The sequence below is a fragment of the Etheostoma spectabile genome, chromosome 7 (genome assembly GCF_008692095.1).
Source record: "Etheostoma spectabile isolate EspeVRDwgs_2016 chromosome 7, UIUC_Espe_1.0, whole genome shotgun sequence".
Taxonomy (NCBI): Eukaryota; Metazoa; Chordata; class Actinopteri; order Perciformes; family Percidae; genus Etheostoma; species Etheostoma spectabile.
Window position 1 is genome coordinate 3,764,347 of NC_045739.1, and position 27,753 is coordinate 3,792,099.

Sequence of the window (27,753 nt, forward strand, 5' to 3'; positions counted from 1 at the left end):
GGTGGAGAAAGATGCGAGTGAAGCCATTCGGTCCGTTGTGGCAACGCTGCCAAATATCCAGAAGTTAAAGCCAGAGCAAGACTAAATAATGAGTAATAACACAATGAGTTTGTGTTCTATAATGTACAGAAGGACAAAGTGTTACAAAATTGGCTATACTTCATTTCCAGTGAGCAACACACTCCACCCAGGAAATAATGTCTTACCTGTCCATGCAGGGTGAGAAGGTTAGGAAACCCACAGCTCCATCAACCAGCAACACGCCACAGCTGCTGCCTGCAGCTTTCATCTGATATGTTTTCTTCCATTCCTAATTAGATTAGATTAGATTCAACTATATTCATTTCACAGCGGGGATATTCCCTTTATTTTTTAATAATTTTAAATGGCAGTTATATAAATAACATTTTTGTGTCATTGTAAACCAAATAAGTAGCATATTTTTGTCAGGCATAATTTTTATCTGTTTTAAGTGTACGTTTGGGTCGCTAATGGCACATTATATTTTAAATAAGAAAATGTCACTGTGAAGGCTTAAGTCAAGCTTTTTATTTTCTCAGGACAGACCGGAGAGGAAGCTGGCCACAGTACAAGACGCAGCAATTCAGATGCATCATTACTCTACAAAATGCTTGATTTCAGTCAAAAAAAGTCTTTATTTATGTCTCTTCGTTCAGACAAAGCCATCAACGCCCAGCACCACCCTGACACTGCAGAACTAATACAGTACTTTTGTTCCTGTTGTGATGAGATTCTCTCATATGAAAATACACACTTGCATCACAGTCTTAAACTTTCACTCACACACACACACTCACGGACTATGCACTCACAGTCAAGAGTAACTGACCTCATGAAATACAAGTATAACAAAACAAAAAAACATCTAAGCACACATGAACGGTTCCGCTGAAAGAAGAAATACGTCCCCACGCCATTTCTGTTTTTATTCAAAACTCAATTAAAAATCAACTTCATTCTTAATTCGGTTTTCCTTTTATTTTCCAATTTACATCAGTTAGAAGTGTAACAAAATCAAAACAAAAATGATCATAATAAAATTAATTAAAAAAATGTACACGCCCTCACACACACACAATGACACCCCACCCTGGTTGTTTTTGAGCGACCGTCCTCGGAGTCCTGCGTTTAACTTTTCGGGCTCCAAGGGAAGCTTTCCGAGTAGCCCCTGTCTCCCCTGTCTTCACCCGACTGCACCCCTCCTCCAGGGTGGAGTGTGAGTGTGTGGTGTGAGGCTAGTGGGAATTAGGGTTAGGGGTGGGGTGGGGTGGTGGGGGGGACTGAATTACAGAACTCATAGCACCTTCTGAAGAGAGACCAACCCAAAGCAAAGATGGCCATTCAGCCCCATATCCACCTGAAAGCTAATTTTTGGTCAGCTCGGATTTAAACTCAACATTTTCAACTTTGTTTTTCAGCGTGAGGTAGCTTTAAACAATCTGGATGGCTACAATTAAAAAAAAAAAAAAAGCAAAACAAGTTTTCCCTCAAATTCGTTCAAAGTATTTTTTAGTTTGGACGAGAACTGGGCCTTCCTCTGATGGGCAGTCAAGGGGTATGGGACATGGAAACATACATCCCAAATGTAACCTCACTTTCCGAAAAGTGTTGGTGTGCATATAGACACATGTACGCACATAATGTGGAAATATATATAAAACCATCTGGTTGTTTATAAACACAGACTTTTACAACAATAGAACCAAGGATTTATAATACACAGTAAAGGTTTGACTCCTGCTCACGATGGACAGGCCTGGAGCACCTGGATTTGATTTTACTGAGGATGTTTATTTTTGGTCTACACTGATTCAAAATGCTGTATTTGTGTGTCAGGAGGCAAACAGGGAGGGAGGTGGAGTAGGACTGGGACAGAGGCTGTGCGGCTGTTCTGTAGTGGAAAGGGGGCTTGTCTTACTTACAAAGTAAACCCGTCCAGTCCTACCTCAACTCTGCCCATTCAGGTTAGACAATAAATAAGTGACATCAAGTCATGTTTCTGTTCTCCATAACTTGTTCGCTTGGTCCCTCTTCCTCCAGGCTCTGACTCGTTCCCGTCAACAGTGGGCCATGGGAAACATGACTGGATCTCAGGAAGCGGGTTGACAGAGAATGCTGGTGTGGTGTAACGATATTGCCGGTGCCCTTCAGTGCTAACATCCAGGGAGTACAACTTGGAGAGCACTTCGTTCGTGAGAGAAAAAGTATCAATTTTCTTTTATAATTTCCAGTCTTCTTTATTGTGGAAGTGTGTGTGTAATGTTTCATGGTTGAGTTTATTTATTTCCTGTGTTTTTTGGGGGGCCATTGTGATATTCCACTTTACAAGAAGCAGACTGCGCCTACTTCCACTCCGAACTCCTGATCCGCTCCTCCGATGTCCATGGGAGCAATGTCCACGATTGGCAGACGGGAGGTTTTCTGTGTTTTGTACTCAAAGACAGTCTTGCCCCACTGGTCTGTATGTTTCTGTTGGGTGAGAGTAGAGAAATGTGTCAACAGCAGTCTCATGATACATTGACAATCATACATGGATAAAATTGAAGAGGGATCATTTGTTTCTGGTTGTGTTTTACAGCAGTCCGCCCTCACCTTGCAGCCATCCTCCAACACGCTGTATGTGAAGCGACTGGTGCCCTCTGCGCGGATCTCCACATCGTTGGAGCCCTGCAGCTTCAAAGCCTTCTTCAGGTTGCCTGTGGCCTGGTCCATGTAGGCGATGCTGTTCTTGCAGTGGTAAGTGAGGTTCTGGGATGCCTCAGTGGACAGAAGCCTCAAGAAGGTCAGCTGGACACTGGCAGCGTTGGCAACAGGGCCGTCCTCGGCGTAGTTAAACTGTCAAGGGGACATTCATTAGTAGCCTTCATGTTTAGGATTGTTTAATCTTACTTTAAGATCAGTTTATAGACAAAGAAGGGATCTTAAGTGTTGTATTGTAAAAATGCACTCACGTGGAATCCTCCATTCATGGTCTCTCCGAACCAGACGTGTTTGCGGTCCTTGCTCTTGCTGGTCCACCAGTTCTTCTTTGGTACCTCGGCGATGCTTGGGTTGACGCAGGTCTCTCCTGTCTCCATGTTACAAAAGACCTTGATGGCATCGGCTGTGCTGCCAATGTTGGGATCAACCCAGTAGTTACCTGGAGAGATGAGAAACATGGGTTAATAAGGAGTGGCGTGTGTTTTTATCCCAAAAATAAAAGAAGAAGGTTGTAAGCCTGTTGAATGGCTCGTACCCAACAGTATGTATCTTGAAAGAGTGCCACTTAATATAGATAGAATATAGCAGGAATAAACAGAATCTGAAAGCAACATTGTTTCGACCCTTTTTGGGGAAAGATCAGACCTAAAAAAAAAATATGTATTCACATTTCTAGGTCATGTATGGACATGTATTTTTGTTAAAGAAAAAGCTGATCTTGTTCCCAGTGATAATGATGTGTGTTAGTTTTCTGTCTGCTGTCCTTATTACCGAGAAACCTGACCTTATTCAAGCAGAGACATTTTACACACCCAATAATTAAAGCTTTAGTTCCAAACTTCTTGATATTAACAAACGTCCCTTACATTCAAGCCATTGCCAAATGAGTTGCTACAAAGCTAATTAAGACTATCAGCTCAACTCAACTTTCTCTGTATTTCTCAGTATCACTACGTTCAGAAGATTGTCGTCCGGTGCCTTTCCTGCGCAGAAATTCAAGGTAATTACCTCTTCTGAAGAGTCCATCATGTTTTATTAATCCTGCTGTCCCTCTTAGCTTCTCTGTGAGGAGGAGGATTGGGGGCGTGTGTGTGATCATGTAAGGCTGTATAATGTAGACACGCTGACAGTGTTGTTGTCATAAGAACTCCTCATTAAGGCGACAGGAACTACGCACTATAGCTTTAAATTGAGAGGAAAATGTATAAAGTAAGTCTGATTCTGTCTCTCTTTCTCTCGTTGCAGCAGCCATCCTTATTTCAGTCTTACTGAACAAAGTAAAATCAGAGTATTTGATTCCCCATTAGTAAAGCTGCAGCTACCTCTGTGATCTAAAAGTGAAAGCAGCACTTTGAATGTGTAATGTTATAGTACAGCTGTTATAATATAGATATTTCCCCCTTTTGATTTTGCCCCGCGCCCCAGCCCACTTACCGCTCTTCCACTCAGGGTGGCACAGTTTCAGGTCTCTGCAGGTGCGAGCAGGGTTCTTCTGGCTGCCGTCAGGGCTGCGCAGGGTCTCAATCTGGCTGTTGAGGGACTTGAGTGTGGAATCGACCTCGACGTCGTGCTGCCTCAGGGAGCTGGAGGCCTCATCGGCCCTCATGTACCTGAGGGGATCAGGGGACTTCTCAGTCTGACCCAGACCTGCGAAAGCAGACATGTCGATGCCGGGGCCAGGAGGACCAGGAGGACCGGGGGGCCCGGCGTTACCAGGAGGACCCTGAAGGGGAGACAAAAGCATTCAGATTTAGCGAAACAGCGCTGAAAAAGCCCAGTATGTAGGCATATGGTAGTAGTAGATTTTATTTCATTTTATTTTTAGGACGTGTTACGTACAGCAGGACCACCTTCTCCAGAACGCCCACGAGGTCCAGGGGGTCCAATGGGGCCAGGCTGTCCATTTGATCCGTCTTTACCAGCAGGTCCGGATGGTCCAGATGGTCCCTTCAGAAACAGTGAGAGTGTTAAAGTAAAAGCCAGAGGATGCTAAAATGTCTGTGTTCATCTAAAATATTACTTCGAAACTTCTGTCTTTCCATTGAAAGAGTAAAGCAGTGCTGTTTAAAAAAAAAAAAGTTTTTAGATCTACCATGCAGTCTGAATAAGAAAACGAAAAAAAATCTGATTAAGCAATTCAGAAGTGCCAGCAGTTCCTCTCTATTACCCCAATCACCTCCAGAGCCTTTGCCTTATTATGCATGAAGATTTTTTTTATGGTGACATTTCTCTTGGTTTTCCTTATCAGGCACCATGCTCAGCTAATCTAGAACAGATATTGAAGTCCATTTCTGATCTCAGCAGGGGTGGTTTCACAAATCATGGTCCTCCCTGTCCGTCTGCCTCTTTTCTTCGCAAAGAGTAATTACAAAAGGCCTGAGCTGGCCATCTTATCACAGCGGTGGGTAATTAAAACACGTGGCCTCTCCCGTCCCCGTCTTCATCAGGTGATTTGAGAATTACAAAAAGACTAACCTGTGCCCTTCATTACTGTGGCATATCTCGGGTGTTAAAGCTGCAGGATGGAAATGTAAGAAGAGTTTTCGTTTCGTTTCATTTCTTTGGCTTTTTGCTTTTTGCGTTTTCTCACCTTAGGTCCGCTTGGTCCGGCAGGTCCGGCAGCTCCAGCATCTCCGGGGGAACCCTGTTAGGATGAGGACAATAACAGATTAGATGGTAGGGCAGACAGAGGAAGGGAAGTAAGAGACAAAGTGGTACTGCAGGGCTGAACTGTTAGATTTGGATCACTTACAGGAGGTCCAGGAAGACCTTGCAGACCAGTGAAACCGCGGTGACCCTTCTGTCCCCTCTCTCCAGTCTCACCAGACTCTCCTTTGTCTCCACGTGGCCCTTGGGGTCCCTAAAGGTTTCATATGTATTGAAAAGCATGGCTGTATATGTGTAGCACTTCTTATTACCTAAATCGAATGTAAAGAAAATGTATTGATATTGTTGCTGTTAGAGATGATGGTACTCACAGCCATTCCTCTAGCTCCAGCGGGGCCTGAGGGTCCTGCGGGTCCTTGAGCACCCTAAAGAAAGAAGCAATAATGTGGGTGCTTGCTTGTCTTATTATTTTAAAAAAATATGACTCAATGCATGGCACTGTGGCTTTGCCTGTGGCCCCTACAGTATGTTGTGTTACTTACACTCTCTCCTCTGTCTCCCTGCTTGCCGAGGGGTCCAACAGGTCCGGGTGCACCAGGGGAACCAGGAGCTCCAGGGGCACCAGAGGGACCAGTGTTACCTCGCTCTCCCTAAAGGAGGACAAGAGGTGATGACTCAGGGTAACAGTTCCTGCAAACTAGCAGATCTAGAAGACTTTTGAGAAATTGTGTAGTTTGCTGGACTGTTGAGTTGTATGTGAGTTCTCACCTTGACTCCAGTAGCTCCATCTCTACCAGGAGGTCCATCTGATCCAGGGGTACCCTAAAATACAGAAACACATTTTAGGTTATGGGTTAAGGGTATGGCAGGCATCTGGTTTGATGGATCAAGATTACAGTATTTTTTCCTGAGTAGATTGTGAATTGATGCTCAACCAATGCCCTGGCGTAGGGCTTTGTAACATGTCTGACCTCTCTTCCAGTCTCTCCAGCAGGTCCAGTAAGTCCAGGGGGTCCAACAGGTCCAGGAGGTCCGCGATCGCCAGGAGAACCAGAAGCTCCTTGTTTACCAGGCTCTCCCTGAACAACATCATACATGTAATTATTAGAGTTCAGTAGCTCCTTTGACATTAAAAGGCAGACAAAATAATCTTCAGACTTTCAACGGATCAGTATTTTGTGTCTATATGCAATAGAATAAATCGGAGTGGAAATTTAAATATAAGTAACAAGGATAAGCCTCACATGTAAGGCAAACTTGGGTTAATCTAAGATAAAGGCCAATCTGACATAATTAAATTTGTAAAAGAAAATGTTAAGAGGCAACCCAATGTCAAATTAGATTTGTAAATCATAAGGATGTGGCCGTCATCACACTCTCAGACAGCTTACATGGAAGCTAAAAAAACAAATTGATGAAAGCACGTACAGAAGGTCCAGGCAGACCAGCGAAGCCTCTCTCTCCACGCTGACCAGGCAAACCGACAATACCACGAGATCCGCCCAGACCCTGGGGACCTGAAGGCCCATCAGCACCCTACGGAGTCAGGAAAGACAACAGTACACACCATTTTCTCATGTCAGTAAGGTGCAGCTTTTAATAAGTTTATTAGTGAATATCAGGCTGAAATAGCAGGTGATTGAGCCTCAATGTTGTCTCAGGTGCTTGTGGGTTCTTGTGAGGTACAAAATCAAACTCACAGGGGGTCCATCTTCTCCAGCCTCTCCCTTCTCTCCTTGTGCGCCAGGAGCTCCACGAAGCCCAGCGTCTCCCTGTCTTCCTGGGGGGCCAGCATCACCACGAGCACCCTTTGGTCCGTCTTTTCCAGCAGAACCAGCAGGGCCAACAGGGCCAGGGTTACCCTGTGATGGGAAGAAAAAGAAATAAGAGAAGAAATAGACCCAAACATGTACACATCTCATGACTCAGTGAATGTATTTCCCTTCTGGGAATGTGTTGAATTGAGAAAACACTCACATTAGGGCCAGGAGATCCAACTCTGCCAGCAGCACCAGGGAAACCAGTGGCACCCTGCATAAGAGGAAAATTTCAGTGAGTGTTGCAGTTGCAGCTTGTTAATCTTAAATCTTGCAGGATGTAAAGGGCTCTGAGTCATGTGGACTATCATGTCCAATGCATTTCTGAAGGCTACACTCCCATTGGTCAGCTATCCAATGATAATGAGTATTGCAGAGAGTGAAAAGCAGTTTATAGCACAAACATGCCTACAAAAAAAAAAGAAGTAAAGCTGACTTTGATTTACCTATAACTAAAATATAGTCTTCAATCCGCAGTCAGAAAAAATGTTGCTCCGCATTCTGCTCCATTGATACTTTGCACTTACAGTACTTAAAATTCCAATAGCACGACAGACTGGTGGAGCATGAGTCTTAATAGAGCAAAACACGCATCAAAGCACATTCTACAACGTGACCAATTACCCTAATTCTTATATCTCATTACGTGACTTAACACAATTTACTTTTGCGATACGAATCAAATACAAAACACTGTAGACAACACAACATGGCTCTTACGAGCATAAGCATACACAACCTGTTGACCTGATATTCCTATCACTCTCATCAACAACTATAGATGGTATTGGCAGGTAGGATTCAGCAAATATAAATCGTCATCTTAATTAGCAGTGTACTCATTTAAGGCCTTATATCTCTGTATGTGAGTACACCAAAGTAAATACATAATGTATAACCTTTATGCTTTTGTGAATGTGCAGAATACCAATTTAAAGAATAGCATTTTGACATATCATAGATGCATTGTAAATAAATAAAAACAAATAATGGCTGAATTCCATTTAGCTGCTTTGGTTCCAGGGTCCTGGTATTGTGCACGCTGGCACACTGTAACACTGTCATGGCTTACTGAGACACCTGAATTAAACGGAGCCTGAAAAAGGTCTATTGTGCTGCCAATAAAGACTAGAGCTGATTGAACAGTTCTCCTCCTATGTATATAAATGATACCATCATCATGTTTCTGTTAGGTGCTAGGGTAGGAGTTCTTCTTTATCTTATTTGAGAGCTTCGGATGAGTCAGAAATTGCTGTTGCTGCTGTGGGCCGGTATATCCCAATGACACATTGTACAGTATGTGATATTAGGTCATACAAACACATGCCATGTGACTTCAATCAGTGGCATCCCTGCACCTTACGTTTGGAGCTCACTTCAGCTTAAAAGGCTAGCTCTGTCAGCATTGTTTAAGTTGATCAAAACAGGATCATTTTGATGTTGACATAATTGACAACAATTTGATTTACTGTATGTATTATATCCAACTTAGCTAACCTTGATGTTGTGTTTATACATGCTTCTAGGGCTGCATGCTGTTAATGATTATTTAGATCATCAGTGAATCTGCTGATTATTTTCTCTATTCACGATTAACTACTTGATCAAAAAAATGTCATAAGATAGTGTAAAATGCCAGCTACAATTTTGACACCTTCAAATGGCTTGTTTTGTCCGGCCAACAGTCCAATGCCCAAAAAATATCTGATTTAATGTTGCATAAGAGAAAGAAAAACAGGAAGTCATCCCAACTGAGAAATTGGAACTAGAAAATGAGTGAATGTTTAATATTTTGCTTGAAAAATTACGCATTATCAAAATATTTGCAGATTGTCTGTCAAATTGACTCATCACTTCACTACACTCCTTTTATTCACTTCTAAATCAAGCTAGGTCAATAGATTAATGAAGGAGTGAATCAATCAATCAGTAAAGCCCAGGACTCGGAAGTGTACTGTCTATGTATTGCAATGCGTAAATTCTGTATCTGCTTTCAGCAGAAGTATTGTGCGATGGATTTTTCACAAGATTGAGTAAAAATAGGAGTTACTTACAGGAGCTCCCTGAGCACCACGTGCTCCTTTAGGTCCAGTTACACCAGTAGGTCCCTGAAAAAGAGGAACAATACTTAATCATATTGATGTTACACTACAGGGACTTTAAAGTACTCTAAAGGTCAAGAAATGTGACCTAAGAGATATATATATATATATATATACATACATATATGATAAGAATAAATAAGAATAAGAATAAAAGTACCCACCACAGGTCCAGGAGCCCCAGATGGTCCCTGAGGTCCAGAAGAACCAGCTTCTCCCTTCTGTCCAGACTCACCAAGCTCTCCTTTGGCACCAGGCTGACCATCTGCACCCTGGATATGTTTTAAACCGATTGGTAATATTATTATAATTAAAACATTTAATTTTGCAGTTATTTCATTTGAACAAAAGGCACTATGGTGACTTTACTTACAGGAGGTCCAGCAAAGCCAGCCGGCCCAGGAGGACCAACTTCCCCGCGGTCACCCTGCAGGGGGACACAAGATACTGCTGGTCAGGGCCCTCTCGGGGGGGAAGGTATTGATGCTGTTTTTATTATCAGTAATATTTTATTTAGAAATGTCTTCTTTGCCACTGTTTATTGGGTTTTGTTAATTCAGAATAAGGACAACAGTTTTAAACATATACAAAAATATTAAGTATGAATAGGTAATTACAGAAGGGGAAATTAAATGAAAAAATGAAAAATAGGATAATGTGATGCATAATCAAACAAAGATTTTAGCATCTCCAAGGACGACCCAGCCACAAGAGTTGTACCCTTTCCAATTAATTTAAAACATTTAAAAGATATACATATAATGTACTTTATGACATGAATATTTTCTGGTAATATTTATTTGATTTAATATCATGTACTATTCTGTACATATGTAGTATATTATGTAGAATATGTATTATATATAACGTTCTACCTCTGTTATTGTCTTGTTCCTGTTCTTGGCCTGTCTTAAGTGTAGTTTGCTGTGATATTTTGATGTGCAATACATTTTTTAGGCTGTGTATGTCTGTTTTTCCTTTTGAAAAACAATAATAAAAAAAAAAAGACCCAGCCAGAAATGGAGTATGATGCAATCCAGTCATCATCCTATTCTCCCTGAATATTCACAACCATGTAACTCTTGCTGCAATACAAGTGCAGCAAGTGGCATAACAGAAGCAGCGCCAAGTTTTGTTTGATTTTAAGCATCAACACAGTCAAGTCCTTTAAAATTCCTCATATAAATCTCTTACTATAGAAGTTAGTTTTATAAAAGGGACACTTTCTAAATATAAAGATAGTTGGGAGAAGGACATGGGTATCCATATTCCTAATGACATTTGGGAGGAATCTTTGAAATACATACACTCCTGCTCCAATAATACGAGACATTGTCTTATACAGTTCAAAATTATACATAGGCTTCATTTTTCAAAAGTAAGGATCCAGCATCTTCCATGCTATCAATTGTAGAAATGTCAGCCTCAAGCACATTTCATGCTTTTTTTTCCTGTCCTAAAGTTGCACTCTGGTCTGATGATAATGACTGTCAGATTTAAATACTTACTCGGAAACATTGTTGATTATCCTGGCGCATCACGTTTTTTGAAAAATTGACTCAGCCGAGCAGTTCATTTCCTATCTCTATTACTGCAAAAAGTTTACCCTGATTCATGAGACCTAAATCCACTGGCAAAATGCTTCGATTGTCCAATACTTTACCCTTGGAAAACATTAGATATTTGTTGAAGGACAACCTTTCAGGCTTTCATAAGATTTGGCAACCCTTTATAGACTTCTTACAATCAGTATCTGTATAAATCTTATTTCCTTTCACTTTATCCATATAAATCCTTATTGTACTTCCTGCTGCAAAACTGTATTCCTCTTCCGCTCCGTTCGTTTTTGTTTTGTATATATGTACAGTTATATAAAAATACTTGAGCCCCTCTTGTGTTGTTGATCGAAAACTGTATATGCTCAATAAAAACTTTACAAATTAAAAAGGACACTTTCAGAGGGATTGATGATTGTTTCCAATGAAAAGCCTCTACACTATAAAGTTCAGCTTAGTGATCCCCCTTTTATGCTATTGTTATATAATCAATGTGTGAGCAGCAGCATTGTACTCTGTCCAGGTTAAAGGATGCTATTCAATTTGAGACTTGATTAGAAAAGACCTAACACATAATGCTCTTTACATCAGTGTTTCTACCAACATATACAGGGAACATTTTGGAGGGAAGTAGATTTTTTCAGATTTTTTTAACAAGAAGAAGCTTCATCACTTCATGCCCAACCTGGACAAACACACCAGCTGATCAACTAGTGGTATATACACGCAAACACAAAATTAGGTACTTACAGGAGCACCACGAGCACCAGCAGCACCGGTTTGGCCAGAGGGTCCAGTCTCACCCTGGATAGGAAAAAAACAGTCAGTCAAACCAACCAACCAAAACAATTTAACTCAATTGATAACATTTGAGCTAACACTGTTATTCTTACCTTGGCGCCGTTGGGTCCAGATGGGCCAGGAGGACCAATGGGACCAGTCAAACCCTGAGGGAAGAAAACAGAATGGGTACAGGTTATAGAGAATAGAGTTTGGGTGGGATTGAAATTTAAAAAAAATCTTTACTATGAGACCAAGTATTTGTTTTGTACTCACTCTACCACCATCCTTTCCAGGAGCTCCCTCAGGTCCTTTCTGTCCGTTGTCACCCTGTTGGAGAAAGAAGAAAGCCACATGTTAATCACACAGGAAACTACAAGCCTCAGGCCATTGCAAGTGCTCTATTATATGCAGTGGTGGAATGTAACTAAGTATATTTACTCAAGTACTGTACTTAAGTACAAATTTAAGATACTCATACTTTACTCGACTCTTTTCTTTTCATGCCACTTTCTACTTCTACTCCACTACATTTCAGAGAGAAATATTGTACTTTTTACTCCACTACAATAATCTGACAGCTTTAGTTACTAGTTACTTTATTTATGGACACAGTAAATGTGTAGTTTATAAAATATGTTGTTGTATTAAAAATTAAACTACCCAACAAGATAACGGCCTACAAGTAGAGGTGAAATGATTTGACCTTTAAACACACAACTGTTTGAATCTTTTCCAGTTTCTAAATGTGAGGATTTTTCTGCATTACGTACTTTTACTTTAAGTACATTTTCCCAATGATAATTACATACTTTTACTTAAGTAACATTTTCAATGCAGGACCTTTAGTACTTTTATTTAAGTAAAGGATCTAAATACTTCTTCCACCACTGATCATACGGTATGTACTATATAATTTGTGAAATAATCCATAATATTAAAATAAAATTCCATTTTGACAAAAGAATCCGCTACTCACTCTGTCTCCCTTGGGTCCTGGGATGCCACCAGTTCCTCTCTCTCCAGGCATACCCTGCAGGCCGGGGGGTCCCTGGGGTCCAGCAGCACCAGCTGGTCCAATGGCTCCCTGAATTAGAATTAGGAGATAAGTTGTCAGTACAATTCTTTCATATTAAATAGTATCCTATGAACTAATTGAACCTGAGTGGGGACCCTAGAAATAGAATCAGAGTAGAACGGATATTGAACTTTTTGCATTGGTCATTTGACAATTCCCAAAGAAAATGGCGCTCAGCCCGGTGCACTGACCATAGGAATAGAATGAGTTAGCATGCTACAACAGTCACAGTCACCATCCTGCTATGTTGATCTGAATGGGAATGTCTGTTCTTCTCTCATTTTATTTCCACTGTGTTAATATGCTGGTCCTCTTTTTCTGTAAAAATAATTGTTTATAAATATTGTGCAAATATATCCTATTTAAATTTCATTATTAATCTAAAAATTCCTTATAATTTCTCAAAAATGAGAACTTGACCAAAGCTGCAGGTTCATGTCCACCAAGGAATGAATGGATAGAACAGATTGGTTCAGATGGGTTCTCATTACTTTTTCTTAATTCATGTTAAAGAGTAGTTTGATGTTTTGATCTCTTGCCGAAAAATAATTGAGAAAGTTAAAACCACTTTTATATGTACAGTCAAATATAAAGCCAGAGCTGGCCAGTTAGCTTAGATTAGCATAAAGACTGGAAACAGGGGGAAACAACCTGGTAAAACAAAGGCAACAAAATGGACCTACCAAAACCTCTAAAGCTCACTAATTATCATTTATGTCTTGTTTGTTTAATCATTAAAAAATCCAAAATGTAGAAAAAAAAAAACATTGTGTGTGGGGGGTAATGTGCCGGATGCCAAGATTGTTTTCCAAGGATGGTGAAGGTATCACCCGCCCTTCTCTGCCTTCAATTGGCTTACCCTGATATTCTAACCCTAACCCCTAACCAATGTCACTCCTCTTGTCTAAACCTAACCAACCCAGCCAACAAAGGCAACAATTACTAGCCAATCAGAGACAGAGTAAGGCGGGTCATGACTTAGCCATCCTTGGAAAAGGAAAATTGGAACGCTGGACTATGTGTCGGCCGGGCACAGTAACTTCCTGGAGCCTTGTCTTACTGTGAGGTTGCCAGGCAACCAGTTGAGACTCCGGGAAATCCACCTGGCATGGTATGGACAAGAAGTCCATCTTGAACCAATTTTTTGATATGTTCTTCTGGAATCAGAAATGCCTCAGAGCGCCGATTTGATTCTAAAAATAAAAACGATATCAAAGTCATCCACTAACCTTGGGTCCATCTGTTCCAGGTGTTCCAGGAAGTCCACGAGGTCCCTGAAGACCCTGAGCTCCAGCACCACCCCGTTCACCAGGGAAACCACGTTCACCCTGTTAGGAGACAAAGAAACGGTATCAACAGGAGAAACAAGGAATGGGAGCAATAACTGAGAGGAGTGCTCAAATGTTGTACCAAAATGATAAAATCCAGGTCTCAATGTATGAAACCATACCAACATAAATTAGTTGTATTTTTCATGTATGAACAGTATGTGTCACCCAGCACATACGTTATTGTCATACATGAAATTACACTTTGCTTTGAAATCATTGGAAATGAAGATGTGAAGCTTTAACATGGAAACTCACTCTGGGTCCGACAGCACCAGGACTTCCGGCCTCTCCAGAAACACCCTGCACAGAGAGAAGACACAGTTATATTCCTGTTTTTGAAAGTTACATTGCAAGTGTTACACTTATCTAAACTTCTATATATCGTAAAACTTCTGCTGAGTTTTTATTGTTAGTCCTAGTATAAAAAGCCAAAACAACCAATCGTATAGCTAAATACAACTTCAATTGCAAATGTTGCGATGTAATTGAAAGTCATTTATCTAGGCTAAAAAAACTGCAGTGAGTAATGAGGCTTTTACACAGAGATCCTTATTCACAAACTTTAAAATAAATTGTATTTTCAGCTTTTAGTTTGATTTCCTCTGTATGACAGTAGAGCAACTTAGATATGGATCAACTTGAAAAAGCGGTGCAGAAATGAAATACAAAAAGTAAGAAATTTTAACTGAGTAGATTTAGATGACCAATATATTTACCTTGGCATATTGCTTTTAGATATTAAAATGCATTGTTACATTGGTTACCCTTCACATAAATCACAAAAACAAATGAGTCAGGTAAGAAAAAGCAGCCAGTTGCTGATTAAAATTAGCATTAGCACTGGGATATATCTTGTTGCTACACAAATACACCAAGTTATTTTTACCATCTTGAACCAGAGACTGTTTTAGCTTGTCTTTTACTCTTTCACTCCCTTCATTTCTGCATAATGTTATTTCCAGGAGTGGGGTGAATACTTTAAAAAACATTATTTGGCATGTGGGTGTTACAATACAAGCTCTTGTATACTTATAGTCTGTGTCCTGCGGGTTGATGGAGTTTGACGTCAACGATGCACCTACAGATGCAACGAATCCCAAGTAACAGTTTTGTTAGTAAGTCTCGCTCACCATGTCTCCAGGTTTTCCAGCCTCTCCTGGGGCACCAGATGGTCCAGGCAGACCCTGTTCAACAACAGCAAAGGGCTTAGGTATATCATATCTAGATAACTACTAATTAAGTCTGCTGTCTTCCTGAATAATTCTCTGCCCAACACTTTATCATATCCAAAGTTTGAACTCACACTGAAAATGAATGATACAAATATGATATTGATTTTTTTTTGTTTTCCAGAGTGTTATGTGGTATTTGATGAGAGAGATAAACTCACCTGGAAGCCAGGGGGTCCAGGCTGTCCTTGCTCTCCTCTCTCTCCAGCAGGTCCCTGTAATAGACCCAAACACAAGGAATCAGTCCAGGACTTATCACAGAAGACATATTTCACAACATGTGATCATACTAAAATACTCACAGAAGGGCCAGGAGGTCCAGCAGGTCCAGTTTCACCATCTTTTCCAGACAGACCCTGTTCAGAGAGGATTTCAATTATGAAAAAGTGATTTGGAGACAAAGAAATTGTCAATTCATTTCTAAGGTTGTGTTTTTCAGAGTGTAAAGTTTTTATGGAGAAAATGTACTCACTCTCACACCAGGGCGACCCACAAGACCTTTCTCTCCTGCCTTTCCAGCTTCACCCTGTTGGAGAGAAATCACAGTAAATGATCCATATTAAGTATCTCTGGATTGCAGTGCTACAAGGTAAACAGTTGTGCTATTGGTAGTGATATTTGGCTACAAAAAAGCTAGACATGGATGCATTTAGACTGTATATTATCAGTTTTTTTCATTATGCTGTATGAAGACACCCATTGTGTTCCTATGCTCTACTCACATTTGCTCCCTTTGGTCCAGGGAATCCCATCACTCCTGGCTGTCCACGGGCTCCCTGAGGGCCGGGTGGGCCTGGGCGACCGTCCTCACCAGAAGCACCCTGTCAAAAGCACAAGGTAAGAAATCAGCTTTGAAACCCAGAGATAACAACTTGTGAGGTGAAACTTGAATGTGCTCTTCATGTATGCTAAGCTTGCACACAATATTATTATATAAGGGTGCACACACAAAAAGGCTCAATACAAGGCTTTTATTTCAGAACTCCAGTGATCAGTGTTGTGGTTGATGTTTCTTGTGTTCGTAAGTACATGTGCTGTAGTTCTGTCATATTTCTAAGTACTGTTCTGCTTAAAATGCAGCTGGGAAGCCACTTTGAATGTGTCAGCTGCTCTATTTTTTCATAATCTCTAATTACGAAAGTACATTTGTAAAGTACATTTTTAATTTTATGTGCATATTGCTGTTTAGGAAAATGTATATAACTTGTGACGCCAGCATACCATGACAAAGCAAAATGCTACTAATAGATATTTATTTTGCTTGTGATCTTTTAAAATGCCTTGTATTATTTCAGAACTGAACACTCCCAACTGTTCTTAATTATAACAGGAAGCACCACTCAGGATCATTATTGTACTCACAGAGGGACCAACTTTGCCTTGAGGACCAGCATCTCCGGGACGGCCGGTAAGACCCTATGAGAGGCACACACATCATTCAAGAGGTGGGACAAATCTCGACAAAATCAATCAGATCAAAGCAACCATACTAAAAATTCTGGTTTGAGATTTCAGGTTAAGATTGAGATTTCACTGTGTGACTGTTTTGACTCACTCTTGCGCCGGGGAGACCTGACTCTCCTGTGCGTCCAGGGTCTCCAGTAGCACCTTTGGGCCCAGCAGCACCCGGAACACCACGGTCACCAGGAGCACCCTGAGGAAGATAAGATATAAGTCAGTTCAATATCAGTCTGCTAGAAATATGGCAGCTCGTTTTATGACCATAGCAGCATCTTTCTGGTGCTGCAGTATTTAGATTAAATCAACATGACGGTGTCATTGAGGTGAAACCTGGACCCACCTTAGCACCTGCAAGACCATCCTGACCTGGGAAACCACGGTTACCAGGAGCTCCCTGGAAAGAATCACAGAGATACGTTTGATTAGATTGACCATACAATAGCAACAACTACTTCCAAATGTCACTTGTTTACCAACGTTATTGTACATCCTGATGACTTACTCTCTCTCCTGGAGGTCCGAGTGGTCCAGCAGTTCCAGGCTCTCCTCTTGCACCTCTCTTTCCTTCTTCACCAGCAGGGCCAGGAGGACCTTGGGGACCAACGGGGCCCTGAGAAAAAATTAAGATATGTAATTAAATCTCTGTAGTCTAATTCTAAAAGATGTATTGCAGTTATTATGGAATATATGGTCAAAAATCCCTGAAAACCAAGTCCAGACAACTCACAAGCTCTCCCTTTGGTCCAGCTTCACCTTTGAATCCAGGAAGACCAGGGTCTCCCTAGGTATGGCAAGAAAGAAGAAAACCACAACAATGAATAATCATAAAACAAAAAGAGTATTGAGGTGTTCACAGAGTTTTAGATTATTCCCAATTGACTTACAGACTGTCCTTTTGGCCCCAGAGGTCCTGTAGCTCCCTGTGGTCCAGGTGGGCCACGGGGGCCGGGGAATCCAGGAGCACCAGCAATACCAGAAGCACCCTTCAGGGAAGAAAGAAACAACAACATATCAGAATAAAGTCAAACTGTAATTTTTATGAATTATAAAGAATCACAAGGTAGTTGAGGACTCTACAGAGAGAGGACTTACAGCAGATCCTTTAGCTCCGGGAATACCATCAGTACCGGGGTTACCCTACACACACAGAGACAAAGAAGCCATGCGTCACATTGTGTTGACAAAATATTAACAGAAAAGAAGCACAGTGTAAGAATGGTACAGTTATATGAGTAAATTAAAATCTGCATGATTGGCATTAGTGAGGTTAAACGAACCGATGCTCCGGCAGGTCCGGGAGATCCTGGGGTTCCGGCCTCTCCGCGGGGTCCCTGTGCTCCTTCAGATCCACGGGCTCCAGTAGGACCAGCTTCTCCCTGACAGGACACAATTCATTTATGATTAAAATGAGAAAAAAAAGAATTTATCATTTAACTGTAAGGCCAACATGTGTTCCTTTATGTAGCACATATGTGCTGTATGTTCTTATATGTTCCCATATGTATTATTCTAAGTAAGTTAACTCAACTCAATATGACATAACTAATAATGCACATTTGTCTTTCTTGAGAAGATTGTAGAGTAGTTTGTAGAATATACTTAAATTGATCATTTTTGTATTAAAAAAAAGTACCTACAAGAACCAGGCAGGAATTTGTGTGTTTTTATTCTATGAAACCAGACTAAATAAAAAGAGATCAACTATCTACAAGTACTTTAGGAAGAATTCACTGAGCAATGAAGTAGAACCTGTGGCTACAGTTTAATGACAATCACCAGGCTTTTTTTTGTTGCATATTTTAGTAGTAGTTTATGATAATGTAATGTGCACAAACCTTGGCTCCTGGAGATCCTGGGAAACCTGGAGCTCCAGCAGGACCAACAGGCCCCTGTTGACAGAACAATAATCTGCAGGTTAGGGTACATGTCTCATCCATTTGTTGCTTGTGTTATTAAAGGCCTAACCACCTAAACAACATTGCAAAAGAAAAATCAATTGAATGAATTGGATGCAAAGTGGGAACTATGATACTCACAGGTGGACCAGCGGGACCGGGCAAACCATCATTTCCACGGGCACCCTGAGGAGTAAAAAGACAGGATAGTCAATGAAGAGACCATAACATTATATGCTTCTTAAAATTGTTACAAATATTATGCAGAAAACTAAAAACATAGTGATGCTCAATGGATTGAAGCAGCCATGAGTTTGTTACTCACTGCAGCTCCAGCAGCTCCAGAACGCCCCCTCTCACCGGGAAGACCACGTGGGCCCTACAACAGAAGATACAACTGTTCAGTTTATCTTGATTATTATGGAACATACGTAGTAGCTGTAATTTACAAAACAAGTATTTATCTTCTCTATCATCCCATACTGTTACTAGCATATGTTTGCATTCATTTGACAGACCAGATAAAGCCCTGGAGACTCACCATGGGTCCGGGGGCGCCGTTCTCTCCTGCAGAACCAGACTCGCCCTGATGGGAACGACAATCAGAAAAATTAGAAGTAGTGAGCAAAATAACAATTAAAGAAATTGCTAATCAATTATAATTTGGTTATCTTATTGCAAAAAAGATGCATGTGGTGCTCTTACCTTGGCTCCTGCGGCACCAGTTTCTCCCTTAGCGCCATCCAGACCAGGATGACCCTACAGGGAAACACAACAGGAATCATCAGCACCTCACACATCAATCAGTCTTCAGGTGTAATAAATGAGCATAATTTATTCTGCTGCTTTTGTTTAGCAGTGAAGGTTTTAAACACTCACTCTGTGTCCTTTGATTCCAGGAAGTCCAGGAGTTCCAGGGAATCCACGAGCTCCCTGAAAATACAAAATCACCACATTTTTACATGAGGGAAACTTATCCTCATCTCTGTTTTCTTCTCCTGACTTTGACATGTGCTGTGATCCTGAAGTTAGTCACCTGAGGCCCTGCAGGTCCACGCTCACCAGCTTTTCCTGGTTTGCCAGCTTCGCCCTAGAAACAAACAGGAAGTGGAATGAGTATGTCGCCAAACAGTGTACAGCAGCTGCTTAATACAGTGTAACTGCACTGCACCTTAGAGGAAAGATAGGCATACAGCCATTATTCTCACCACTATTGCTAGGAGATAGAGAGTGCCCCCTAGTGGTACATTTGGTTTAGGGGGTAGGGAACTTATACAAAAGATGTTTATATGTTTGATCAAGTCAAACATCATTGTGAAATAATTGTAAGGGAATAAAGTAAAATAGTAACATTGTTCCTTGGGACATAAGAGAATAAGTGAAATCTTTAGAACATAAAATGTTTCACTCTGTTCTTAAAAAATGTGGTTTGCTTTGACCTTTGTGTAGGTTTTGCACTTATGTTTTAATATGCGGTGGGTGCAAAGATAATAATACTAATAATAAACTTAATTTATACAGCACTTTACAAAACAAAGCTACATGGTTAAAACAGGAACAAAAGCATTTCAGACTCAGACAAACACAACAATTCAAATTAAAATGGAAATAAAATAACCAAAAGTAACACAAAAAATAGCCTTGACACTTACGTCGCTTCCAGGTTTTCCAGAAGGTCCGGGCGGTCCCCGAGGTCCCAATGCTCCCTGTTATAAAAACACACACAGATTAACCCTAAGTATCAGTTATCTCGTTGATCCAAAGATAATTAGAAAAAGTTACAGTTACAGACTTTGGGCTGCAAAATGCAAACACTGCCTTTACACTTTCTTGCCCTAAATTTGTGGCTAAATTTGGTGACGGTATCAAGGATTTCTACTGTGTGAGAGAAGTCAAACGGCAATAGACTTAAATATGATAAATAGATAGATATTTATTGATGTATTGGTTGTGATATTTATTTATTTAAATAGGTTTATGACAATGTTTATAATGAGCTTATGTTTCTGTGGAAGTAGGTGCTGTTGGTAAAACCTAAACATTACAGCAAATGTGATGAGTACAGTGTGAAATCAGTCTGTCGGTCGCATAGACGCATTCTGGGATATGTGTTAATACTTACAGCTGGGCCAGGCTCTCCAGCCTCTCCAGGGCTACCTTGGAAACCCTGTGGTCCCTATAGGAACAAATAAAAATGCAAATAATGTATTAATTTATGCCAACATTTCTCCTCTACATGTCTGTACAGTTTCTGTTTGATTATGATAATCAATCACATAATGATTTAGTGCTGTAATGAAGGTACTTACAGGAGCTCCACTAGGTCCAGGGGGGCCACGAGGTCCCATAGGACCCTGAAAGAGAAACACAAGACATTCAGATAAAGTTTAAAGTGTGACAAATTAATCTAAGAGGTAGCTTTAAATCTGTGTGTTGGAGTAAAACTACTGGAGCACAAGGTGGCAGCATTGTAAAGATTACTATATACACTTCTCTTCAGCAGCAACTCTGAGACAAGCTTAATGTTATATGAGGTTTTTGAATTAGTCATTATGAGAGATAGAACTGTTTACATACCAAACACATACACATACACTCATCCTGTGAGATATATTCACTGTGAACAGCACGACTTACCATTGGTCCCTGCATCACACCCATCTGAGCACCTCCAGCCTTCTCATCAAAACCTCCAGCCATCTGAGCAGCAAAATTCTGTAAAACACAAAACAGACAGAGACTGAGAGTCAATTAGGATAGTTTATCCTGGCTGAGCTGCTTGGGATAAGTAGGTCATTACACACAGCAGCAAGTGAAGGACATTAATGGTAGTTCAGGTACCATGAAAGAAAATAGGAAGAATACATTTGCCTGCTAAAGTAACACACTATTTTCACCCTTCATGATTCTGTAAAAACATACTATACAAGTAAACTGCAGTCCATTTAGGACAGTAGTGTGCCTTCACATGCTTCCCTCTTTTTTCTTTGAATCAAAAACGAATAAACTCATTTTGAGTTTCCTCTATTGATCAAGACAAATGTAGCAGAAGAAGAAGTCTCAAAGGAAGCACAGACATTCATTCATTCATCAGTTCAATTCACCCTGTAATTTGCAATAGTAGAGAACACAATTGGTTTAGTGATGCTAAAGACACAAATAGTGCTTGTGATTTATATCAACAATTTACCATTAAGTCCTCTATATATTTAGACCTCTGTTTTACATTTTTCTTCCTACCATTGTGTTATATGTGATATGGGATTAACAATGTGGTGTTGGGACTCAAATCTGAGGGGAAAAAAGGTGGTTTTATTAAACTGTTTATGCCGTGTGTTACAGAAGTTCTCTCAGACTCACCCCTCCAAGTCCTGGTGGTCCGGGTGGGCCAGGGGGTCCGGGGTTCCCAGGGGTGCCAGGCTCACCATCTCTTCCACGAGGTCCTGCATTTCCCTAGGGAAAAACAGAGAAGGTGATTTTCTTTAAGTTTATCAGGAGTACTAAAGAAGATTTCATGTCAGATCTTCTTTTTTTAATCAATGCCTTAACATTTGCAGAAGAAGCCTCATATCTATTGCATGATAATTACATCTGATGTTCCTACACACAAGTAATTAAAACATTGCAAGCTCACACTATACATAACTCTGTTAGTTCAATTATTAGAATGATCAGAACTGTTGTTGCTTGAACTAATATTTGGTAGACCAATTCTAAAATCACACATTAATAGGAGACAATTTCTTCTGAATGAAATACTGAGTAGATTGGTGGAGAAGATGGTGTTTTTTGGGCAAAGAATGTTGTCTCTTACCTTATCACCTTTAGCGCCAGCTTCTCCACGTACTCCCTGTTCACCTGGGGGGCCCTGCAAAAACAAATCTATTTGTCTCAGTAAGATTCCAAGGATGGCCATAACTATTCAGAGCAAAAACCATATTATTATCTACCAAAAAACAACCTAATCAAACCATGCTTGGATAGGTGTAGAATTAAAACATTAAACAAAGAACTGTCCCCTTTTAATCTCAATAAAATGAATAAAACTGTTTAATATTTACCATAGGGCCTGGTGGTCCCTTTGGTCCTACAACCTGCACAAAGGGCAATAAAAAAGATTTTGCAAATGACTCATCTTCATTATAAAACCAATCTCTCATGTTGTGTCCAGTTGGACCAGTTTCTGAACAGCTTAAATTAGAGAACATTCCAGCTTTGTAGGAGGTGGACATCAAACTAATCTGATGAAGATTTAGTTTGACAGGACAAGTTTTGTTAAAAACATCACCTCCTCTTAACCTCTGGAAATGGACTGACTTTGTTCACCTGACATGTGCACTTGCAGCAAAGTTGCTGATAGGATCTAAGAGGATTTGATAGGGTTCATTATGTCCAAGGAATGTGGGGTTTTTCCTCATGTAACAGAAAGTTCAATGAGGGATTGTTGGACATTGTAGTTAGCCAGCGAGAAACTACCACTCTAATGATCCAAAATGTTTAAAACTCAAGAAAATGTGGGATTATCAATACATAACAAGAAACTACACTTTTTCATTGTTTGAGAATAATTCAAAAAGTCAAGAGAGAAATGTCAAATTCAACAAACCAAGTACTTGAGAAATGTGTGTATTGTATAGGTAATGCTATGTAAATGATTGGGCACAATGAAGAACATATAAAGGTCCTAAATAAGAAAACAAAAGTCTATAATTATTTATTACAAATAAAAACAACAGTGAAGCAAAATTTGTTGTCTGAGTAAAATGAGCACTCAGGCAGGTAATGAGTTTGTGTTTAAAGCAGTTTAGAGTGGATGTTTTGTGTACAGTAATGAGACATTACTTCACTGCAGAGGATTCATACTTACATCTGCAATCTCTCCTGGTTCACCTTTCTGGCCCTGATTGATAAGAAAAAGACGTGATATCAGTGGGCTAAACAACTTTACTGAGAAACAAACTACTTCAAGCTTCAGATTTTATAAGAAAATGTTGTTGTATAATGTTTGCATACGGTTACTTGTTGAGTGAATTGATATCAGTCAACCTACTGCCTCACCTTAGCACCAATCGTTTCTGGTGTTCAGATGGATGTATGAAGGGGAGGAAAAAGAACAGAACATTAAACGTGTACAAGTACAAAGAACTCAGACACTTGACTGATTTGAATCCTAGTTTGTGATTCTTAGAAAAAGGAGACCTGCAAGCAAATCTAACAATGCTAAAGTGATCAAAAACCATTCACCAGACCCAGAGGCAAAAAACCCATCCAGATTATACAGTGTAAATGGTGAAATGTAAAACCAAGAGGGAGGAAGCAGAAGCAAACATGGACTAGGAGATAACAATAATGTATTTATATCCAATCATTAAAGCAAAAAAGTGAAAGTAAGAAAAAGGTAAGCAAGCTTTAACAGCCAAGCATAGCTTATTAAATAAAGCATGGCAGCCAGTGCCAGTAAGCTTTTTGATAATGTTGTATATTGTGTATATTTATATCATATATGATTGAATGAATTTATGTTTCAGTAATCTTAAACTTATTCTTTTCCTGATGGCCTGGACAATCCACTACTGAACAAGACTTCAGATATCAGCAAAAGTTGTGATTTGGGTAAATTAACCTTTTGTTATATACAAAAACATACCTGTACATGTTATCTTTTTAACAACTTTGTATCAATTTGGTTAGATAAATCAGTCAAAATCATTGTCATTTTCAAACACCAGGGGGTCTCTTAGGACGCCACAGGACTACAGTTGCTCCTGACAAGGTTTTGAACCTTTGACAGGTTCATCTATAGAGTCTTGACATGACATAAAAGTTGAGGGAAACTTTGGTCCCTCTCTGAAGACACCTTTATTTTGTAGAAGACGTCCAAATGAGTAAATTAAATCATTGAGTTGAGGCTCAGTATGGATGTAGGCTTCATCTTAGTCATAAGGTAGAAAAGCAGAAGGGTTCTCTACAGGTTTAGCTGAGAACCAGACAACACATCTCAGGATTCATCCAATTCTTCATGGAATAGGCTTTCATTGGGAATAAGAGATCCTGATAATGTGACTTATATGGTCTCCATCCAAACCAAGCATGTAGAGGGCCACTTTGGAATCGGGAACATCATCAACGTTATTGACTTATTCCAAATCATAAAAGTAAAATGTTTTAGAACAGCCAAAAGTATTCAACTAAATCAAGAGATCAATGACTGCTGCTGCTCCAATCAGGCAGACTATTTAGATCCTAAGGCAGTTCCCCATTCAAAAGTGTAAGCCAGGGTAAGATAAATGCAAGCTAAAAAAGTAATTTATTTATGGGTATTTGAATAAATAAATTACAACCAATGGGGGCACTGGCATCAGCAGGGCAGATGGGACAGCACTCTCCAGATTGGATGAGAGGGTTGGCACATTCTTTGATCTCCTCGCAGATTATCTCATCACACAGAACCGCTCCGGTGTCACACACACAGATACGACACGGCTCGGGCTTCCACACATCCTTGTCATTATACTGCTGGCCGTCCTGGATGCAGCCACCTGCCTCCTCTGTAGGTGGCCAGCAGGGGGCGCGTGGCAGGTGGACAGACAAAGAAGAAAGAGAGGATGGTTCAAGAGAGAATTAGATAGGAAAAGGAATTGAGGTTCATACAGTGTTGAGGGTTGGTAAAGCAGATGTTAAAAAAGAGAGGGAAGTGGGAGTAAGAGGATGAAAGGGGTCCAAAAGGTATGGCAAGGAAATGGGAGGAGTAGTAGCAGTGTGGGGGGTAAGATGGAGGAGTGGTTAGTGAATAAAGGAGGAAAGAGAAAGATAAAAGTTATCCTGTATCAAATAACAGCTCTGAACACTTCGTAAAGTACTGCAGAGTACACAAAAAGTCACATTCAAAAAACAGCATGACACGATAAAACATATGAGTGTGATTGCATGATGTTAACGAATAGAAAGTTCTTTGTCCCTTTGATGCTGACGAACAGGTGGTGGTTTGACCCAAAATACACTGGTACAAATCAGTAGCTGTGGACTATAATTTACAAGTTTTAAAAATAACTCATTGTGCAGGCAAGAAAAGGCTCCAAGTTTTCGTATGGAGATTTTTATAACAGCATAAAATGTGATGTCAACAAGAGCCGCAGTTAACAGTTGTGTCTGAAGCTCTAGCTGAGGTATTTCACGTCGTTGGCTGAGTATATGTGGCTGAGTATATTTAACCTGCAGGCCTGCTTTCCTGCTCGTATGAATGAACCTCTCTTACAGGGTACTGTGTCCAATTGACAAGCTGCTGCCTTAAGTAAACACTGGGTCCTTCTAAATTTCTCCATCTGTGTCCCATGGCTGTGTCAAGAGAAGTGCAAACACTTTGGGGAATTAAGAATGGGTGATTTGTTTAAGGTATATATAGCTTAGGGCTGGCCCTACTAACTGCTGTTATGTTTTTTTAAGCATATTTGTGAAAGTGATACTTAGCCCAAACATGTAACAATGAGGTTTAGTTCATGAACTGAAATATTTGCTTTCTACTTCCCCACCACTTCTGTTATAACAATATATGGGTTCATGTAATGCTAAAAGCTGATTAAGGCTACAAGACAGGGAATTGGAAGCACTAACGTGAAGTCCATCTTGCTATAAATACAACTATATGTCCATCATCTGTTGACTCCCTGCTGTGCGCTCCCTTCCTGCTACCCTTTGAGCCTGCTAGCCTAGGGTCAAGCACTGTCTGGCCCTGTCACTTCACATCATCAAAACCCCCCAATCTGCTCCAGCCAAATCATGTGGGTGAGGTTTACGTGTTACATTTTTTACATGTCTTGAAAACAGTTAAACTCCCATTTACTTATCAAGCATAATTTTCAATAAAATCCGGATTTTAAGATGTTCAGAAGTGTTTCTGCAACATAATGGTAGAAAAAAGTAATCCAAAGGCATTTAATGCAGCAATAGGCCTGATTAAGCAGATCTACTGCTGAAAACTAGGACTACAGAATGAGCAAACACAGCAGTGTGGGCTGAGCAGCGGGACCCAGGTGAGGACAAACAGACACTTGTTCACCTGGTCCTCCATCCCACGCAGATGTGCCTTGACAGCCTCACCTTTCCTACAGAAAGAAATGGACTGGCATATTTGGAAAGACTATTGGTAGCCGGCTTATGTTATACATCGGAAACAATCAACAACTACATAACTGTAAAAAGCATGTAATGCTGGCCACAGCAACAACAACAAAAAGAGTTGTGCGCTTCCTGTTCTTCATTTGACATCAACAACACTGGCATTGTATCTGCTTCCCACTATTCTTCTGAGACATCAGGTAGAGAAGATTGGGAAGGCAAAAAGAAGTTGGTAATATCATCAGAATAAAGATCCGCATTTCTTTTGTAAGTAAAAAGAAAAGAGTCAAGAAAAACTGTGCAACTTACGGTCGTCCTCTTCCTGACATCTGACCACGGATAGTAAAACAACTTGGAATGCTACAAGTAGCAGAACAGTCCTTGAGTCCACAAAGCTGAACATGTCTAAATATTAGACATGCAGTAGCTAGGGTGAGAAGTGAAGGATGAGACCAGGCTTTCAGTCAGTGGTGTGTTAAGTGTGTGTTCCCAGAGACTTATGGCACCATGCAGTCAAACCCTCCAAAACCTAAGTGGAATCCAACGCGGGGCCCCAGCTGGCACTCTGCACCCACCGCGTCAGGGCAAGCACCGCGGTTTTATGTCCACTGTGCCTTGTATGGATCTTCGTATATTCCAAAATACCAGTCCTTCCCCCAGACCCCCTGTCAGGTTGAAACCTGAACCTCATCTCCCTCCCCTTCAATCCAGCAGCATCTACTCTCCCAGGGTTGTTTTTTTTTAACTCAAGCCCTCCTTCTTCCCTTGACCTGCTTGGCCTGGCCAGGCCAAGAGATGCACCTTCACTTTCACATTAGTAAGGCAGCTACAAGCAGCAGAGCACAGGTCAAGCTCTGACTCAGCACATGCCATGGTGTCAGCTAATTCAAAAAAGATGACTCAAAAAATGGTGACAGAACTTTTGGGTGAATTTCAGGGCAAACAGTCTGTATTACAATGACCAAATTTGTAATTTTCTATAATGAAAGTAATAGCTTAGTAATAAGTACACATTACTTTCAAGGTACACACTGAAAGTCAAATATGTTATGGGGTACATC

At 40.4% G+C, this 27,753-nt stretch overlaps 1 protein-coding gene across 2 annotated transcripts; it reads right to left on the reverse strand.

Moving 5' to 3' along the window:
• Window positions 1–908: 908 nt before the first annotated feature.
• On the reverse strand, window positions 909–27,328 carry col2a1a (collagen, type II, alpha 1a). 2 transcript variants are annotated; one of them, XM_032520032.1, is made up of 54 exons: window positions 27,002–27,328; window positions 24,919–25,125; window positions 23,636–23,652; window positions 23,445–23,477; window positions 22,639–22,671; window positions 22,392–22,445; window positions 21,938–22,030; window positions 21,215–21,292; window positions 20,887–20,931; window positions 20,700–20,753; window positions 20,230–20,283; window positions 19,614–19,667; window positions 19,457–19,510; window positions 19,283–19,336; window positions 19,119–19,163; window positions 18,903–18,956; window positions 18,719–18,763; window positions 18,518–18,571; window positions 17,960–18,058; window positions 17,775–17,819; window positions 17,567–17,665; window positions 17,410–17,463; window positions 17,185–17,292; window positions 17,023–17,076; window positions 16,777–16,875; window positions 16,584–16,637; window positions 15,944–16,042; window positions 15,694–15,747; window positions 15,524–15,577; window positions 15,383–15,436; window positions 15,123–15,176; window positions 14,248–14,292; window positions 13,891–13,989; window positions 12,563–12,670; window positions 11,860–11,913; window positions 11,697–11,750; window positions 11,554–11,607; window positions 9,621–9,674; window positions 9,412–9,519; window positions 9,200–9,253; window positions 7,306–7,359; window positions 7,029–7,190; window positions 6,757–6,864; window positions 6,300–6,407; window positions 6,097–6,150; window positions 5,871–5,978; window positions 5,700–5,753; window positions 5,474–5,581; window positions 5,312–5,365; window positions 4,561–4,668; window positions 4,156–4,444; window positions 2,973–3,160; window positions 2,614–2,856; window positions 909–2,490 (listed from the first exon to the last, which is right to left on the reverse strand). In XM_032520032.1, the coding sequence occupies exons 1-54, from the start codon at window positions 27,093–27,095 to the stop codon at window positions 2,344–2,346; spliced, it is 4,464 nt and encodes a 1,487-aa protein (XP_032375923.1). In that variant the 5' UTR covers window positions 27,096–27,328; the 3' UTR covers window positions 909–2,343. The 2 variants fall into 2 exon arrangements, with proteins under 2 accessions (XP_032375923.1, XP_032375924.1); XM_032520033.1 differs by lacking the exon at window positions 24,919–25,125 and having other exon boundaries at window positions 27,002–27,326.
• Window positions 27,329–27,753: the final 425 nt, after the last annotated feature.

What these genes read in the sequence shown, in the direction of transcription:
- col2a1a (XM_032520032.1), bottom strand. Translation starts at nt 27,095, where the DNA reads ATGTTCAGCTTTGTGGACTCAAGGACTGTTCTGCTACTTGTAGCATTC. An exon ending in CTGGAAAACCTGGAGACATG is followed by an intron (nt 14,293 to 15,122) that starts GTGAGCGAGACT and finishes CTCTCTGTGCAG; the next exon opens with GGTGTTTCTGGAGAGGCCGG. An exon ending in AGGGAGACAGAGGAGAGAGT is followed by an intron (nt 5,754 to 5,870) that starts GTAAGTAACACA and finishes TTCTTTCTTTAG; the next exon opens with GGTGCTCAAGGACCCGCAGG.